The sequence below is a fragment of the Anopheles nili genome, chromosome 2, assembly GCF_943737925.1.
Source record: "Anopheles nili chromosome 2, idAnoNiliSN_F5_01, whole genome shotgun sequence".
NCBI classification, from domain to species: domain Eukaryota; kingdom Metazoa; phylum Arthropoda; class Insecta; order Diptera; family Culicidae; genus Anopheles; species Anopheles nili.
In genome coordinates, this window is record NC_071291.1 from 34,173,585 (window position 1) to 34,192,965 (window position 19,381).

The 19,381-nt window shown below is 48.3% G+C and overlaps 1 protein-coding gene across 1 annotated transcript in view; it reads right to left on the reverse strand.

Moving 5' to 3' along the window:
• LOC128721401 (uncharacterized) overlaps positions 1-19,381 on the reverse strand; it is a 69,867-nt gene that overhangs the window by 21,618 nt on the left and 28,868 nt on the right. Inside the window, exon 2 of the mRNA XM_053815153.1 lies at positions 11,174-11,607. Coding sequence (XP_053671128.1) covers positions 11,174-11,607 — 434 coding nt within the window. The remainder of the gene's footprint in view (positions 1-11,173; positions 11,608-19,381) is intronic.

Below are 19,381 nucleotides of genomic sequence, written 5' to 3' on the forward strand. Positions count from 1 at the left end.
TAGCATGTAGTATGTTACCGGATGGAGGCTGCTTACTGCGTTGGATTCTATGGAAATGTTGTGTGCTTGAGCTAGCGTTTGTCTGTTTAAATTTGACATTTACGTCATATTTTTCTTCAGGGAGCTTGTAGGATAGGTTTTTCTAGTTTATACCTGTTGTGTGCAAGGCTTAAGTTCTTTTGAATAAGATTTGATTTAAATTATTTTTCAGACACTTAGTTCAGCCCCGAATACCATTTGTGAGTAAAAGTATACAAGAGTAACCAATATAGATTGAGAAACAAGGGTTTTGTTATTGATTTTTAAAACATTTTAAATAAACCCATTAGTATCAGCATACATACATGATGATTTTTTTTATTTATCGCCTGAAACGTTAGAATTTGATAAAAAACATCATTAGTTTGTGCAACATAATAGCTTCATTTGGTGACGTATATCTATAAACCAAATCAATACTGAACCTATCTTGATATAGATAGTTATACATTTCAGTGGTTTTTAAACTCTACATACAAAAAGCATGGTTTAATGATAAGGCACAATTAGACAATAGGTAAGGCTAAATTTTTCTAGGTTAATAACTACTTCATTAGTTTGTTCAAAATAATGGCTTGATTTGATGACGTTGATTGATGGAACTATGGGGTACAGGATATGCTAATAAATTGCAGTGATATAATGTTTTGACTTGCAAACATGGAAAAAACATTCCACCTTTTACTGATAAGAGACAGCACTAGCCATTCAGCCATTTGTATATGTCGTTTTATCGAACGGCACAATTTTCCACCACGGTGGATTGATGAACGGATTGATATAGCTAAAACTTGATCCATTTATCGGTGCTGCTGTGTTTTGCTGCCCGTGTGCTTCCGCATCGGTTTGTGGTTCGGCCACTTTTTTGTTCATGCATCTGTAAAGCTGCTGATTTGCGTGCTGGGTTTTTCTATTGGTTTATTTTATTATGCTTTCGCAACCGTTTCTGCACCTCGGTGTCCACGGTGCCCTGCCAAAGCTACCCTTACGTGCACACAGAGCATGCACGATCCATCCTCGTGGGTCTGGTGTGTGAGTTCAAGTGGTCGTAAAATTTCCTCAAACATGGATTCATCCCACCACACGGTCCCGGTTTCGGATGAGGCTTTCATTTCCGGCTTCCACGCGTCCGCCAGCGCTCCCGTAACGCTGACGTAACTGAACCAATTTGGCGAGGAGACACAATCTAGCGGTGTCCTTGTACCGTGAAAATGGCCATTCGGTGCCGACCGATGTAGCGATTTTCCGGCTGGATTGGACATGCATGCAGAGGGTCACGAAAGCACGGCCACGACACGGAACACGAGCGCAAATGGAGACAAAATGGTGGGGCAAAAAGAAAAAAACGAAAACAAAAAAGAACACTATTAGCCACCGGGAGTTGCCTCGGGTGGATCCATCGTCCACCGTTCAGGCGGGTGGGTGGGTTGAGTAAAATAAATAAAATAAAAATATATTTATTGCCCGTATGCAGCAGGAATAAATTATCCACGAATGTTTTTGGGAGCTCCACCGTCGTTCGGGAGGCTGTTGTTATGTAGAACCGATGGCACGCGGCAAAAAAACAGGACCTCGTCGAAAACGGAATTGTCTCACGTTGGGGCGGTTCGGATGGGGGTAACAAAAGACCGCGCGCGTTTGTTTTTTCGCCCCCACGTTGGGGACCTATGGGAGGACGGTGAAAACACCGCACGAGGGGACAGTTTTCCTTTTTTCTTCTCTTGTTTTGCGGGTGTTTTTTTTCGCATGCCACAGCGTTTAACCTCTGACTATTCGGCGAAGATTGGCTGTACATTTGTTTTTTTGTTTTTTTGGTTTGTTTGGCCGCCTTTTCTCAACATCACGCGTGGTGTAACAGCGGAAGCGAACCGTGGTCAATGTGAACGTGCAACTATTAATATCCGGTGGCGGAAAAGTGAATATCAAATCTCATGCCACCGGCGGGGAAATGCTTTTTCACTTGAAAAAGGAGTAAACAAATGCGGTTTGATTACATCAACTGGGCGGTAGCCCCAAGCGGTCGGTGTTGGTCTTTTTGTTTTCGGGGGTTTTCGCATTTGGTCATTAAATTCGGTACAAAGTTCATTTTCAATAGCGCCTATAGTGAAGCGGGGGTTTCCACCGGTGCTCGGATTCATTTGCACGAGCTCGTGTTTGTTCACCGGCACACGAGCAAACAGTGCCGCTAAAAAGGCAAAAGGTAATTACGGGCATTTTGCATTCATGAGGTTTCGTGTGGGTAAACGAAACGTGCGAAGGCTCTTTTTCTAGCCAGCGTGTTTGCTGGGAGGTAATCCCAGCAAATATCGGGCCGGATGTGCCGACGAAAAACGCGCTATCAGGCAGATGGTGTTCGTACTTTCCAACCACAGGCCAGCCGTAATTAGCCTTCGATAGAGTGGTGTCGATTGTGATTTATATTCGATTACATTCTCATTACATGGGGTGTTTCGTAGGTGTGTCCGTTGCATTTAGTGCGCGGTTGAAAGTGGCGTAAATTAACCACGATTGGTTCTGTAATAAATGTTTCAAAATATTAAATTTCCAAAGGTTTTCCATTTTGTTGCATCTCAGACTGTTAGCTTGTAAATTCTGTTCGCCTATAGAAGCGATTGTCACATTAATGTATTTCCAATGTATTGTTAAAGCATATAAAATGCTGCAATAAACCTCATTTAGTACCTTTTCAATACAAATTCAAATTCTCCTCATATGATGATATGCTTTCACCTGGCACTTTCCCCACACATGCTTCGTGGATCAAATGACAATGGAACAAGAGGTAGATCATACGATTATTTATTTTAAATAGCGTGTTTTGGAAATATTTAGCTCCACCATAACCCTCAAGCACATGTTGAGCAGCCGCTTGATTATTTGTTCCCAATATTCCGCCCAGTCTATCAGCATCAATTCCATCGTCGTCGCGTGTCGTTTACAATGCAAATGTGTGTGCCATAGAAATTACATAGCAAAAGCACGACAAAACCCTTCCCTCCCAGGTTTGCGGTGCTCGAAAGCTCTTCTCCCCCCACAGCTGACCGCTCACTCGGTCCCTCCCATAACGCCCCATGTTTTTGTGTAGGAGTTTCTTTTTTCTCCAGCCATCCTGCCAGCCACCAAACCCGTCTAATAACCGGTAAAGATACTCGATTTATGCACTACGACATCGAGCGATTATCATTAGCCATTGGCGTAGTTTGCATCATCATAAATAAAGCTGTTCGTATAATCCTGTAAACCACGCTGCTCCGTACAGTCCGTCGAAAGGCCACTAACAGCTCGACAACACAACCACACCACACGGAGCCCGGTCCGGATCAACCCGACTGCTGCTCCGGGTGGTGCTCCGGTCGTACCGCGCGTTTGAATAATGCATGAGACAACATAATCGAATATATTGATTGACTTTTCCAACAAAACCACTGCCACTGCGCGGGTGGTGCGGTCGTGCTCGCGTATGCGGGTGTTGGCCACGAAAATCATCCGAGAAGACAAAGTACCCGAACCAAACTAAACCAGCTCAAGTTTCTTCGTCCACCATCGTTCCCTCTCTTGCTTTGGGAACACAGATGTTTTTTTTTTTTGGTTGCCGAAGGGGTTTTAATTTTGTTGTCAAACACCGAGTTCTTGCGGGTTGCGAGTCGTTCATTTTCCTTCACCCACTAATAATGTCCCATTATGGAGTTCGGAAGGACGTGACTGTGTGTGTGTGTGTTGTGTGACTCCCTTAAGATGAGCGGGATGAATGGTGTACTTAACGAGGCAGCTCGACGTCAGGATACCAATGAAACCCCCAGCGGGAACCGGTCCGAGGACGACGACAGCCGAGTGGACCGATGACGGTGTAAAACATGCACCACCATCGGAGCCAGAACCGTTGCGAGAATACGCGTCGTACGGGGCCATCATCACGACGCAGTACATAACTCCGATAAAAATCAATGAAGTAATAGTCTGTCTCGTTAAATATTAATGGGAATCAGTTTGCGTTTTTCTATTAAAAAAATTGCTCCTTCGGGTGCATGGCGAGATGGTTCAGATCCCTTTTTTTTTTCTTTCAGTTGTCCGCTCGCATCGCAAGGTGGTGCCATATCTGTGGGGGTGTGTAATTAAATTGCTGCCGGTCCTGTTCCATCTCTCTCTCTCTCTCTCTCTCTCTCTCTCTGGAACACGCCATCGTAGTGCCTTATGGTGTAATGCGGCCGTTTTGGCTTCCATTTCCACGGACCTACCGGATGGATGGGGAGTTTTTGCTGCTTCTGCCCGATCGCCGGGACGATTTATGGCAATGCGTGGTAAAAAGGGGACTCCATGATGGTGGCGCATTCTCGAAGCACATTCATATTCAGCACGGGGTGTGATGGAAAATCGTCGTTTCGCCAAACCGGTGGGTGTGTAATTAAATTCAGTCACTGAAATTTGCCCCGCGTCACGGCGTAGTCATAACAGCAAGGTGTTTAGGGCGATCGGTGAGCATGGAATTTTCAATTGGAAAAATACAACCCAACTCTGTGCAACAAAAATTTCGCTTGTTCGCGTGATGATGCACCTTAAAGAGCTACATTTTCGGCTTCCCTCGGGCGTCATATCACTCTAAGCGGATCTGCTGAAGCATCACGAAATGCATTGCTGCGGTTTTCTTTTATAATCTGCGAGATGCTTCTGCAACTCGTTAGACCGTTAGCAATCCCAATTTCCACCCACACCCAGCGCTCAATAGTGGGTATCGAATCGAAAAATATCAATTTTCAAAATGCTTTGTACCCTTGCATTCTTTATTGATTTGCGGACGTGCTGTCTTCTGTGTTTTTTTGTTGTTGTTGGTTGTTGCTTCTTCCCGCGTCGTCTGCACCGCTGGGGCAATAAAACTGCCGGCCGATGGGAAGAAAATGAAGACGGAGAAAAGGGAGGAAGAAAAAAAAACGCCAACGACAAAAGCGATTGCATCCATTCGGTTGATTAGTTGATTGAACGGCCACGGGACGGGAGAAAACACCTAATCAGGAAAATTGTTTGTTCGCTCGGATACGATAGTGAAGTGGCTCGATTCGGAAACACGGTCAACGTCTTGCCAGACGCCAGGCACGTTATGTTTTCTCGCGATCAGCAGGTTCGATGATGCTCAACAGTTCGGTGGCCTTGGGCAGGGAGTTCCAGCAAAAAATGGCACATTTGAGGTATGGTGTAGGTGAGATATGACAATATATATCATTCAAGCATGGTGTTGGAAGCTGATTTCAATTGAATGAACCACAACGCATTCAAATTGTTTCGAATGGACAAAATTCCCGCAAGATTTAAAGGGAATTAACCTGGGAAGTATGAGCCACTGGTAATCAGAATTGATTATGATTAAAACCATCGCTACATTGTTTCTTTTTTTTCGTGAAAAACAATGCTGATTTCAATTGAATGAACTGCAAATTTTGTCAAACGGGTTAAAAAAAAGCACGATTTAGAGGGAATGAACTTGTTTTGTTTGAAAAATGGAAGTATTTCTGAACATTATATTTGCTCTCTATACTGTTTCTTTTTTGTGGAATTGTATACAGGAATTTGTTTGGTATTTAGCTACGCTAAAATTGGTATATTTCAAAGTAATATTTTCTGTATTGAATTCAACAGAATTTGAAAATATATAGCTATCCCCAAATTAATCGATAAACCTGTACGAAGTTTTGATTGTCAATTGCAATACTCTTTACTACTAGTTAAACGAAACTAGATACATCAAATTACTGTTGGTTTTGCACCCGAAAAGAAACGTCCGTAAATTTGCAGAACCAATAAAGTTGCTTCGTTTTTTTTTCAAAACCAATAAAAAACAGTGCATTTTTAACGACCAATGCACGACCACACGCCCTGCACAGAAAGCGCTTCCGGTGCATGTTCGAGGTTCGGGGCGGAGGATTTTTTTCCTTCGTTGCGCGTTGTGCACAGATCCACCCTCGCACTGTCTTTAACCAGTGTATGCGAGTTTGCATAAATATTTTCGTACACTTCCGTTTTCCGGAGGTTTCGAGAAAGCTCGGTGCCTGGCGCACCAGCCCAACCCCGAGTGTCCTTTCGCAGTGCGCTCCCACGTTCCCCATTTATTGGCTCGTGTCTCATGCTAAGCGGATCGGGTCTGTTTTCCCGCCCGAAGGGGGGAGGCGAGAATCTCGTTTCGATCGTGTCCGGATCGAGGCAGCCACTTCTGCCACCGGTCATGTTTTATTCATGGCCACCGAAAACTGGATGAAATGGAAAGAATAATAATAATCATAAACGAACGGCGCAGCAGCAGCAGCAAAAAAGAACTAACAACCTCTCGGTAAGCACATAAGCACACACACGCACATGTGGGCACTGGGTGCTTCTTGCCGACTTCACAAGTCATCATGTTTGTTTTATGCCTGCGATGGTCTCCGTTCCGGTTCGTCCCGGCGTAGGGGACGGTTTTTGATGGACGGCCAACGAGAGCGAACGAAGCGGACGGCTAAAACCGGTGTAGGAAACGAGCGCACAATTGCCCGTTCCACCCTGCCTTTTCGAAGGCTTTGCCACGAGACACCGGGGACGGGTTCGCCGGCCTTTCGCCTTCGGAAGGAGGAAAAATCGGATCCGACCTCCCATCCGTCGGTTGTGGAAGTAACTCACTTAGATTTATGCTTTTATCGAGTTGCCTCTGATGGTGCACATCCGTCAAATGCGCAAAGCACCGGTCGCCATGGTGACCCATCGAAGTACACGTTGAAAGAAGGTTCGCTTGCGGATAACGGCGGTTCAATACCGAAAAAGGGCCGACCAAAAAAAAAAAAACCAACCACCACGCGCGCTACTAACGCCATTCGAAAGATGAGAGAGAGAGAGAGAGAGAGAGAGAAAAAAAAGTGAAACGAAGCGACAAGCAAAGATGTCATTTGTGCCAGAACGATAAATGGACTTGGCTGTCTAATGCAGTAACGAATTTTTCGTCCCTTCATCCCTTTTGACAGGCGGCCTTTGTGCGGGCTACATTTTCATTGCCGTTCCCATCCGTTCGTGTTCGACGAATGTTTTGATTCGTCCCCCTCACCCCCCCCCCACATCCCACCCAACCTCATGGGGGGTTTTTATGTGGGCAAATTTGTTGAAAGGATTGCCCGATTCTCGAGGTGCCATTTGACTGGGGCTGAAAATTAAACCCCGTCAACCATGCGCCAGCCATTTCTTGACCTTCAGCGTGGGCTTTCGGCTTCAAGCCACCAGGTTCGCCCACTTGCCCTGCACGTGGACTAATAAAGCCACAGATAAACGGTGGGTTGGGGTTTAGATTCGGTTGCCGGCTGGGTTTTAGATTTTTTGTTGCTATTCTACGCCACCGACACTTCGGCCGTAAACTTTTGTGCCAGCCTATTCGAGCACATTACGACTAATGAGCGGGTGGCGCATCTGTCCCGGACACACGGCCCTTTTGCTTCAGATGGCATTCCCTGGAAGGCGGCGAAATTAATGAAATTTTCATGAACTTATTCCCCCACCCCGGGTGGCCCCCGGGGCACTTAATGCCATCTGCGCGAGCGCGAAATGGCCGGAGCCCGCCGTTCGCCAGAAAATGAAACTATTTCTATGCTCGTGCGGGGAAAACAAAAAAAAAAATAAAGGACTGCAAAATCAACGGCCCGTTGTTCCGCCATCGGCTCGAGGAGGAAAAACCATCCTTAATTATGCTGCACCGGGGAGGGCAAGTGCAGAAGGCGTTCTTCTAGCCGTTCCAAACAAGAGCAGGAGATATAGAAAAAGAGCCACACATACGTTGAGCTGACTGGCCACGTGGCCGTGGGTGAGTGGGCTTTATCGACTTTGCTCAAGAGCAAAATAACACACTCCTTTCCTCGAAACTGCTGCTGCTGCTGGCCAACGCAGACGGTGGGCGCCTTTCTGGTTAAGAAAACGAACAGGAGAGAATAAAAAAAATTGGACACTGAACCGACGATACCGGGTTGGGTTCATGTCCTTTGCGCAGCGATTCGCCTTAAAAGACAAAGTTCTAACAATGATGATGGTGTCCAATTCATAGTTCACTTCCCTCCGTTGGTGGTCACGAGTTGGAATGTGCGTTCTTTTTTTTCTTCTCCTCATTCTGGCCCTCCGGTGTGTGTGTGTGTGTGAGAGAGAGAGGAAAGCGACTGAAAAGTTTCGCTTGCAGTTTGCTTTGCCAACGCCAACGCGCCGGAGCGAATGCAACAATCCACCCAGGGTTCCCACAAAAGGACAGACAGCACTGGGGGGCGCTGGGCATTATCCGCAACCGGATTTCCCGGCGCCTCGGCACGAAGCCTGCCTGCAAAAAGGACATCGAGAACGGGCAGCAGCTGAGCAAACATAATGAGAACGCTCTTGCAAGGGTGTCGTTAATTACCGGAAAACTCAAGCTCGCTTCCCTGCCACGGACCTGCGCTAAGGATATTGGATAACAATAGGCGGCTAGTTGGCGTTGTTCGGTGAACTTTCACTCACACACATTTGCCTGGCATGGCCTACTGCCGTCGACGATAAGCTGACAGACGGCACACAAAGAAACAGGGCTGCTGAGGAACGATGATCGATGGGGATGACTCCCGGGGATGCGATCGATTTGTGGAAACTTTTCGACGAGAAAGCGAGCCAGCGAGCGAAATCCACCGCCCGTAAGGAAATAAGATACTTTCGGAAAAGGGCAAACTTAAACAATTTGGCTGCGTGTGCGGGTGTGTATTTTGGGGGGCAGCAAAACGAAACGTACTTTTGCAGGCAATGTTTGGCTTAGTGACTTCGGGGCGCACGGTGGTTCAAGTCACGAGGTAAAACGAAACATGTGCACTTTAAATGGGCAGCTTTGTAGGCTTTAAGAACTGTGTTGCCAGCGATCCAATTTCTTCACAATCATCGTGAAAACACTGACTCTTTGGTTGCACATCGTTCTGTTGAACTATTTTGAAGGAAGAACAACCGCTCTCAGCTCCCGTCGTCAGCTGCAATTGTCGTGTCCGATTGGCGATGAGTTGAGCCAACTTCTTTTGAAAAATAATTTCACATGATAGACACGCGCCGAAACGAAACGCATAACACGGAATCCCTTCAATCCGATATGAGCGGACGTGGACAAAGCGTCGGCAGGATGAAAACACCCCAAGGAGCGCACAAAAATCGCTCGACATGAAACACGAACTGCAGCTCCATCAAAACCGGTCGATTGTGTCCGCACGGGAGCAGGATCCGTATTTTTTGTTTCTTCGCCTTTTTTTCCGTTCGCTTTCTTCCCCAAACAAGCGCCACATTTCACCAACATGGTGTACACCCAATGCCAGTCGTCGTCGTCGTCGTCTTTGCTGCAGCAAACGTCCGATCTATTGTCACGCTTTGTGTGAATGTGTGCGCGTGTCAGTGTGCATGCGAATGTTTGCTCGAAAACCATAGCCTACTGGGATGTTGCATCCGGTCGGTCGATGAGCGCAGTGAATTGTTTTTTTGGACACCATCGACGCACCGCGTGAGCGTGAGTGAGATGCGACCGAGCAGAGAGCGTGAGAAAGACAGAGTGAGAGCAGTTTTTCGAGGGAAAAACAATTCCATCGAAAGGGTTTTCCTACTTTAAGCGGCAAGTCTGCGGCGTTTCTCGTGTCCGTTCGTTCGATGGCGTACGAATTTTTGTTTTCTTTCGTTAGCTTCGACCACGGCAATCCTGTCTGAGTTCGTTGCGCGCGCGTATGTTCGCGGCAACCATTTTTTTTTGCTGCTGCTTTTTTTTGATCTGTCTTGTCTTTCGTCCTAGCACAATCGCCGTGCCACTCATCCGATCAGGAAACACATCGTACCGGACGACGGGCGGCAAAATCATCATCGCAACACAACGGCCCGTTCACGTTCTAATCGGGATTCCGCATAAACCGGCGATCCTTGTTCCTTTTTTCGCTCCTTTATGCTCTCCTTTTTTTTCTCTCTCCCACCATGTCATGTTGCCGTGGTTCGGACAGGACATGCCTCCCCGCATTGTTCGAATTGAAAATCGATCGGCCAACTGTGGTGCCGTTTGTGCGATCATCAATTGTGCCGGCCAGGCAACCGTTACTGGTTAGCCATGGTCACACGCCAACCGCGGGCTGCCAGATGCATACGCGAGTTGCAAAGGTTCTGCTATCATCTTTTTTTTTTAGCGTCGTTGCTCCCTCGCTGAATCCCGTAACGGAGCCCCAACCGGATTGGCTTCGAGTTGGCTGTGGTTAGCGCATGTCCGCACGTGGGTGGGCTGGTTGATTCTGACAACGCATCCCGACACCACCGAATCGAAAGGGAGCATGAATTTAACATCGCGCACATCGAACGCCAAGCACGGTGCATTCGAGAAAGGTCTGGGAAACGTCCGTGCGCGGTTCGCTGACGTGGAATTCATCCCAAAATGCAGAACCGTTTGCTACCGATGCGTGGATTCTTCGGATGCGAACGTCCGTTGCGAAGCCGAAAAATCGTTTCAATTAGCGCCTGGTGGTATTGGGGGTCGATACACGAGATCTCGCATAGACAGCGAAGACACGCACAGACACACACGCATGCGAAATGTCCCTTCGCGTGAACTGCAATTAGTCGGCGATGGAACAAATGAAAAAAAAAAAACCCTTACGCGCCAACTTGCGTACGGATTTTGCATCAAACATTTTGCGCAAAGATGTTCACGAAGCCGGTTTTGTCGGTTTGTTTGGTGCATTTTTTTGTGTGTGTAATAAAGCGCTTCCCAGTAAAGAACACCCTAGCTTTTCCACAGCTACCGTTAAGGCTTAACGCTCATCCACGGAGTAAACAGCAGCATGATAAGAACGCCCAAAACGAACAGAGGCAGCGTTTGCTTTTGATGTTGCACGCGAATGGGAAAGCCGCGTGGTGATTCGTGAGCATTTTCGCCGAATCCAAACCGCCGGTTGCATGAACCGAAATGGGAGCCAAAATTCAATTTGCGCGCGCCTCGCACCAAGCGCGAATCGACCACGCGAAAAGCGACCCAACCGCGTGTTTCGTGCAGCCCGTTTGATGAAAACTTGCCCAAACTCCTTACAACGCCCTGTGGTGGTCCGGTTTTTGGTGCACCGAAAGAGCATACCATACCGGTTGCGAAATGAAAGCCAGGCGGACTTACCGTCTTGTTGCCCAAGTTCTTGACGCGGCAGTTCAGATAGGCGGTTTTTCCCAGCAGCGCTGTGACGTTCTTCGAAGCGGCCACGTCAAAGTACGGCCCAACGCGGGTCTGCTCGGTTGGCAGGACCGTTGTTGTTTCGATGGGCGTTGGCCTGCTGCTGCCACTGTTGGTACCGATGGTCGGTCCACTGCTGCTGGTGGTGCCGATATTGCCACTGCCGCTGGTACCTGTGGCCGAGCTGGGGCCGCTGTTGCTTACGCTAGTACTACTACTGCTACCACTACTGCTGCTGCTGCTGCTACTACTGCTGCCACTGTTGCTGTTGGTCAGCAAATTCGGTTGTCCGTTGGAGCTGCTACTGCTGCTGCTGCCGCTGTCCTTCGTTGATGTCGTTTGCTGTTGCTTTGGTACTGTCTCTCGTTGTGCTGCGTTCACTGTGCGGTGAAAAAGGGAGACGGAAAAATGTGTTATTTTATTACTTTCAATTTTGTGAAACAAATCCTCTCAAATATGAGAGATGAGTGGTTTTGGAGCTATCAACACTCAGTATAAAAAAACCTCATAAGGCTGTACAAATTATCTTCAAGCTACATTTTTAATGCTGAAATGCGCACAGAAAGAAATATTATGATGCAATCCTCAACATAGTTTTATGTAGCTCGTCAGCAAATGCGAACTATTTGATGATCGATCGCATCCAATAAGCGAGAAAAACAACTACAAAGAGCTTAGCCAGCAAACATGTGAGCTTTCCGGAATTTCATTAACATTTGCTCGTGTATTTTTGACTCAAAGAAGAAAAAAAAACAGAATGAAGCATGCAATATCACTATGTTTGAGGCATTCGTAATGGAAATCGTTGTTTGCCTTCGAATGTGTTTGTGTTGCCGCACTGAGGTTGATTCGGCTCTCGTCAATCGCTCCAACGATCGAATTTATTGCTCCTGCTTGATGGATTACACCGAAAATGATGAAATTTTACGGCCACCCTGCTTCAGCAGCATGGCAAAGCTGTACCAGCCCCGAAACGAAGCGAAAATCTCACGCACCCTGTGACTTCCCAAAAAAAAAAGAAAGCTTTCTCCTTTTGCGGAAACTAACTGCCACCACTTCAGGGGATGTCCTTGCGAGTGTGCAAATTTATCATTCATGAGTCCACGAGGGCAACAATCGTTTGGGGAAAGCGAGTGCATCACACAATAGCTAGCAAAAAAAAAAAGAACGCTCACCTTGGCAAACATTTCGACAGCTTTTGCGAGCGGTTCGCAAATAAATTCAATTTGCCTCCCGGGGTAAATTTTGCATCACCAACGCCGGAACCGGAACCGATGCCACCGCGACCGGCCAGATGCGTAATTTGCTGATTTATGGTACCGGACCGGAATGTGTCAGCCAGCAGAACACATCCGAAGGGAGGTCGCGATTGGCCGCCTGCCAAATGCATTTTGGGCGCTCGTGGGCCTCTTTCTCTTCACCCCACTCACTTTAGAGGGAAAGTAAAATGCAATCACTTACCCAACCCGCTGCACTCGCTTCTTTCTGGCCTTAAATGAGTGCGAGGCTCACTCCACCCACCACCCAAATCCATTACAGCGGCTCATTTTGCCGCATTGCTCCCCACGCCGGAGGGAGATGAAATTTGGCAAAATTAATTTAGCCCCACAAGCGCACTCCAACAGCGCACGCAAAACATTTGATCGATCGTGCTCTCGGGTGCGTGGGTGGAAGGCGCTGTAAATGGTGTAATTTAATTTCGTTGCATCCGGAGCGCGGAATAAATTTTCCCAAGCCCCAGTGATCCGTGCGTGAAGGTACCGCGTGCAGGGGTTTTTGTTTTTGACCACTCGTTCGCTTTTTTGCTTTTCTCTGTTTTTTTTTCTTCTTCTTGTTATTATTTCATTTCAATTGCCATTTCCAGGCCGCATTCCCGGCGATGTGGAAATCATTTCTCCAGCTCGATGCCAGCACCAATATCGAGGTTTGGTCGTTTTTTCGGGCGTGCCGTTGATTAAAATGCACTTTACAACCTGGTGCACCGGATCGGATCGGTAACGAATCAATCCACTTCGGCCGTACCTTACGCTTCCGCATTGGGCGCGTAGCGTGGATCCCTGCCAGCGTGCGGATCATCTTAATCATCCCCATCAGAGTGGGTTGGAGCCGTTTGGCGGGCTTAATGCGTGGGCACCGGGGGCCGCACGGGGGATTGCTTTAATCCATTTTGAATGATCAGCCCCCGCGGGCTCGCTGACGATTGAAATGTAAATAAAATATTGAGTGCTCGAAAGCGCATTACGGCGTCGTGCTTTTCTCGCGTTGGGCGAAAAAGCGCAGCCTTTCATTACAGCACATAGCCGGCTTTCGACCAGCCGGTGCCGTTGGGGTTGGAAATATGTTTTCGTCTCGAAAATATGCTTCAAATTGGAAAAAATGCGCCACGAACCGGTGGAGAAAATAAAGCAAAGCATGGCAAAGGGGTTCGAAAGTATTTTGCGTGGATGATTCGTTGGCATTAACTTTGCGGAAGGCGCTTCGGAAATATTAATCCCATAACATTCCTTCAATCCTTATTACTTTTGTATGTTGCACATCCGAAAAACCCACCACGGCATGATTTCTTATCCAGCCGTGAAATTTGGGCGAAGCACAGTGTGAAGCATTGCTCCAGGCAAGCCGAATTTAATTTTTTCGAGTCTTTCATCCTTGATCGGATATTTTTCCGGTTCCAACGAAGCCATGGTGAGCTCGATCGCTCGTGCAAGCGCATCGGTAGCGATGCAAAATGTTTCATTTGTTCTGTTTTGATAATCCACTACAAAGAATCGGATCGAAAAAATAATAAAAAAAGTAGCAAGCATCCTTTGGAAGCGGAAACGATGCCTTCCGTGCCAAACTGCCGCTTTGAAGGACGATACATTGGAAGTGAGGGAATTATGTGATTCGATTGCCCCTTTTTTATGTGCTGTTGCTATTTTCTAATTAATTAGCTGCATTTCGCGATGCTAAATGCATTTATACACAGCCGCACGAGAGCTGTGGAGTGGAGGGCTTTTTGCCGAAATCAATCAAGGGTTGAAAAATTATGAAAATCACCGCTCATTGACGCGCCACAGCCAAAAGAAGTCCACCGCGCCCTCCCTCGAAAATAGCCACGGCGTGGGTGATTTCCATTATTTTCACTCGCGCTCGCGCGATTAGAATAATCACCCGAGCCGGCCAGCTCCGTGCGCGCATATCAATTTAAGCTAATTAGTGTCCCTTAGTTGCCCGGGTGCAACTTTCCGCGTTGTTGCGTTCGCGTTGTTGCGTTGCGCGGTCGATTTGGTTTCCCGATACCCTCGGGCACAGGCTCATTAGTGATTTTCAAAGCGCTTTTGCTCACCTTCCCCGGGCTTCCCGGGCGGTGTGGGCAGGAGGAAGGCAAACCCCGTTAAATCTGGTGATTGAAATCAGTTGATCGAAAATAATATCTCCTCCTCGCGATTTCCCACCGTCAGTCGGGCGTCGAGTCGTCGTGTGTCGAGCGCGATGAATGGCGGCATCATTAATCTAATTAAAAATCAATCAACCACCAAGCAGGCAGGGACCGTGGCAGCGGAACGCTGGTGAATTGCGGGGGCGAGGGCTGGTTATTATGAAATTTTCCACACCCGACAACGCGCTTCACACAGGTGGGACGTTCCCCCGGGCCAGTTGGTGGTGCATTTTTATGGGAAATTTAATCGCAAAATAAGGCTGCCATAAAACGTCACGGGAAAAAATGTCATCGGTTGCGCGCGCACCGAGCGAAGTGGATTGCTTCGATTGATTTTGCAAAATTCGTCACCAAGGCAACTGGTTGGCGCAGTGTGATGGAGCGTGGAAAAAATGAAAAGAAGCAAAAAATCGACCCTAGTCGTTGAAAATGCGCTTCGGGAACGCTTTGGTTCGAAGATTAATCGTCAAATTCCGGTGAGAGATCCCGGTGGCTTCGATTTTGAAAAGGGATAATGTGGCATTAGCTAGTCACCGCTGGTAATCGGTCCCGCGAGAAGACACGCTATCGAGCTGGGCCGGTTTATTGGTTAACAAATTCACCGACCACCCAGACCAGCCGCTTCAAATCCCAGCAGGACGATGACGACGCTGAAAGTTCGAACACTGTGTGTGTGTATGTGTGTGTCACGACACTTTTCTCATCCTTCCCACCAAGCGCATGGAATGACGCAAATGAAGCAACCGAAAATGGAGCCACCGACGACGTGGCTGATGACGAAGCACACAACGACGAAATGAAAAGAAAGCACAAGAAAGTGAACAAAAGCAAGGCAACGCTGATGGGGCCTCGTGGGCTTCATAAGCCATGCGGTGGGGTCGGACAAAATGTCAACCCATCGGTTAGCCGACATCGACAAGCCGATGGGAGGTCGAGGAGCGCTATCGAAAATAAAACAAACTAATTTCCCTAATCTAGCGGCGTTCATTTTCGAGATGAATGAAGATTAAATAATTTATAGTCAACTTTTCTCGCCCGTCTCGCGTCGACGGCGGCGTGATCGACGGTGGCGTAATTCAATGAAATTTCGCTCTGCACCCCATTCCGATTCCCACCCCATTGCCGATGTCTCTTTATGTGGGGACGACGCAAATGGAGAGAAAAATGTCCAGCAATCAAGCGCCCGTTCCGTGGCGCGTTGTTTTGTTTCTTACTCCGCGCTGGAACCGAACCGATTCGTGCACTTATTTACGCGCGTTGATTAATGAAGTTTTGTCTCCGTTGGGTGGAAAAGCTGCTCGGAGGCACGCAGTCGTCGTCTACGGAAGGATGGTTGGAAGTGGAATAGCGCCAAATCGTCGAGCGCCATTTGTTACTGCTGGTTTGTGCGGGGCGTGCGAGTTAACGTTCGCCGATTTCGAGGGCATTTGGGAAATCGAAAATTTACTCATCGAGCAGGGCGCTATATTTATTGTTTTTTTGTTTTTTTTTTCATTTCACATGCTTCGTGAACTCGCGATTTTCGTAACCAACCAGCGAACGAACGGAGACGGTTTTCGAGTCTTTTTCAGGGGCAATCAAATCGCACTGTCTTCTAAGAGCCCTTGCGTTTCACTTGCGAAGAGTTTATCGGTTTGCGTTGCAAACCGGAACTAAACCGGCTACCCGGAAGTGAGAATGCAGCTGCATGCGTGGCGGTTCGAAAAGAAAACAAAAAACTAACCACCCCAAAAAGTGACCGACCGGAGAACCGATTCAACTACCCGTGGCAATAATCAATTTATCACGGGAAAATACATTATGCAAATCGCTCGGATTCGCCCCGCGTCGGTAAAGTGGCATAATTTATGCAGCACCATTTTTGAGTAGGCCATGGTCTCGAAAAACACACACATCCGTTTACGGTGGCGGTTTGAAGCGTTTTGCGAGCGCCTTACTTTAATTATAATCCCACCGTTCCGTTCCGTACGGACCCAGCGAACGCCATTTACGTGCAGTTCCCGCAACATAGCGCTTTATGTCCGAAGTAATGCATTTATTGTGCGCGAGCAGAACCTCGGAACGTTCGGTTTCGTAAACGACAATTACCTCCGAGACGTCGAGACCCGGGTTCCCAGCACTTGGGGTTTTTTTTCTCCTGCTTGGAGCTTGAGCCGATGTTTTTGAATATTTATAAGCACCACCAGGCAACGGTCGGCTTATCTGGCGGCGCTGACTCATGCTTGCTTTCCCCGACCGCTTATTTATTTTTTTCTTCTTATTTCTGTTGGAAGCACGCTGTTTGCGTTGATAAGAATTGACAGATCCAATTAATTTAAACATCCTCTCTGTTTAATATTTGATTGAATTAATTCCACTCTGCTACGGCTGATGCTACTGCTCCGTGGTGTAGGGCTGTAGCAGAAACAACACCATAGAAAAAAAAATTCTCCCAAAATGGCATTAGCTTGGCAAGCTGTTGTCGTGGGAGGAGTGGGAGGAGGAGGAGGAGGAGGAGCGGGGTGGTTAGCACCAACACTGAGCGGTTCCAGCGGAGCGGAAATTCTCAGAGGAAATCTGTGGCGAAAGTTTTGTGCCTGACCAAAGAGCCATATCGCGAGCCCATGTAGGACACCGCAAAAGGACACGGTTCTTGGGAAGCGACCCCGGGACGATGTTTGAGCTTGGGACGATTAATTCCCGCGCTGGGACACTAAGCGCTTGGCTGGCAGAGATAGGGGGGGGGAGGCGAATTGGAGCCAAAGCCAAATAAGGACAAACACACACGCCCGCGCGGGTGTGCCATTTTGTGCTGGTTTTCTGAAGGAAATGTGGAAATGGTCCGGCAAGCGATGAAAGCATACGTAAAACGGTGATTTTCCAGCTTGCGCGCGCGCGTGTGTGTGTGTGATTGCCGGTGTGGGTGGAACCGTTAAGGGGTCACCATTTTTAGGGGAAGGTTTGACTCGTGCGCGTACGATCGCCTGGGTGGTGATAGCGCGTGACGGACAAACCGTGCGTTGGACAACTTCTGATACGATCGAGCAAACAGCTCGGAATTTGTGCTTCTCCCGGGGGCTGGCTTTGAAAGCCAAAAAGGCCAAAAGGGTAGAAGACAATCACACACACGCAGGCAAACGAGCGTGGCGCCCGAGAGCGACAAATAGAGACAGCAACCGATCGATTATTTAATCAGTGCTCGTTTATCGGTTCGTTTGCACCAAGCATGAGCATGGTTTTTGCGCGTTGCCGGAGATGGAAAAGCCCGCGAAAAGCACCAACGTCTATTTTGTGATGCCTTTTACCCGCGTAGTTTGGCGTAATGAAATCGAGACTTTGCTGCCTTTCCGCCAGCTGTGGAAAAGCAAACGCTTGTTTTATCAGCACCGGTAAATGTAGGTCACCGTTGATGGTGGAAAGCTGAGAAAATGCTCGCCCGCTCGGGAGGGAAAGTTTTTGGCCTTCCAAACTGTGCAAAGATGCTTCCGGTGCCCAACGGGGGGGGATGGATTGCGAAAAAAGGGGGGGTTTTATTTTCCAACGGACCGGTTTGCCAGCTCCCCCGTTTTCCCAGCCATTACCCCCGGGTGAATAATATTCAACTGCACTTTGAAGCTGTTGACAATTTATTAAGTGCGATACACTCCTCGAGAAAAGGGGGGGAGAGAGAGAGAGAGAGAGAGTGTGTGTGTGAGAGAGAGAAAGTGAAATACATCAGCCCATTTTCGCAAGCGAAACGAAACGGCATTGATTCAATTCCATTTTCTCCCGCTCGTGTTTGTGGGTGGGCGAACAAAACGCGCTCGAAAAGGATAACACCCGCACCTCCACACCGCACTCCGGGAGACAATTCCCCGGGTCGTGTTTATTCATAGTGTGCCGGAGAGCGTGTGCGTGTGCGTTGCCAGCTCACATTGCATGCACACGGTGCATACGGAATCCGGCCGGAGCACATTCAAATGCGATGGTAAGCGCAAACACGAGCATCATAAAAGAAAACGATCCGGAGCGCCGTGTCGCCTCCCACCCCGCCCCCTCTTTCCCAAACGAGGGGGTTTGCTGGGGCGGAATTAATGTTACACAGGGCTGCGGGCGATCTCGGGCCACGTTCCGATTCAGCGTTCCGAGAAGCAAGCAACCGTCCCGGCATCCGTGCAAGAACTTGTGCGCAGAACTTTGCGAAAGCTTCCTTTTCCTTCCGCACTTTCCCCCGCCCCGAGTCGTGGGAGGTGTCCTTTTACCGGGGAAAAGTGGAACTCTTTCCTGGCGAGGGGGATGGTGAGAGCGAGAACGCTTGAAGCGTACCGAAGGAGCAACTGAAAGTGACATAAAACGCTGGCCATCCGCCCTGCGCCGTCCGGCCCGGTTGCGAGCTGAGCGAATTTGAATATGTTTTCCTTTCGCCTTTGAATGCGTCGGCAAAATGCCGGCTGCAGTTCTGTGTCCCTGCAGGTGTGTGGGTGTATGTGTGTGCCCCCCCCTGCTGTCGGTAAAGAGGAAACAGCTTTCGCAAGAAGCATTTGGCCCGTGTCGTGCCGTGCCGGGCTCAATTTAGCTCCGATTCCAAAGTGGCATAAAATCTTTTCCTTTCGACCTTTAAAAGTCGAATGGCAAGAAATCAAACGTCATGCAGCACGGGAACGGTGCGAGGTTCAGGGGGGAAGACGAATAGCCCTGAGGTGGTTGAGTGCACTCCAGCCACCCGTGCTTTCACCGGCCTCCGGTTTCCCTTCGAACCGGAACCGGAACTGCTC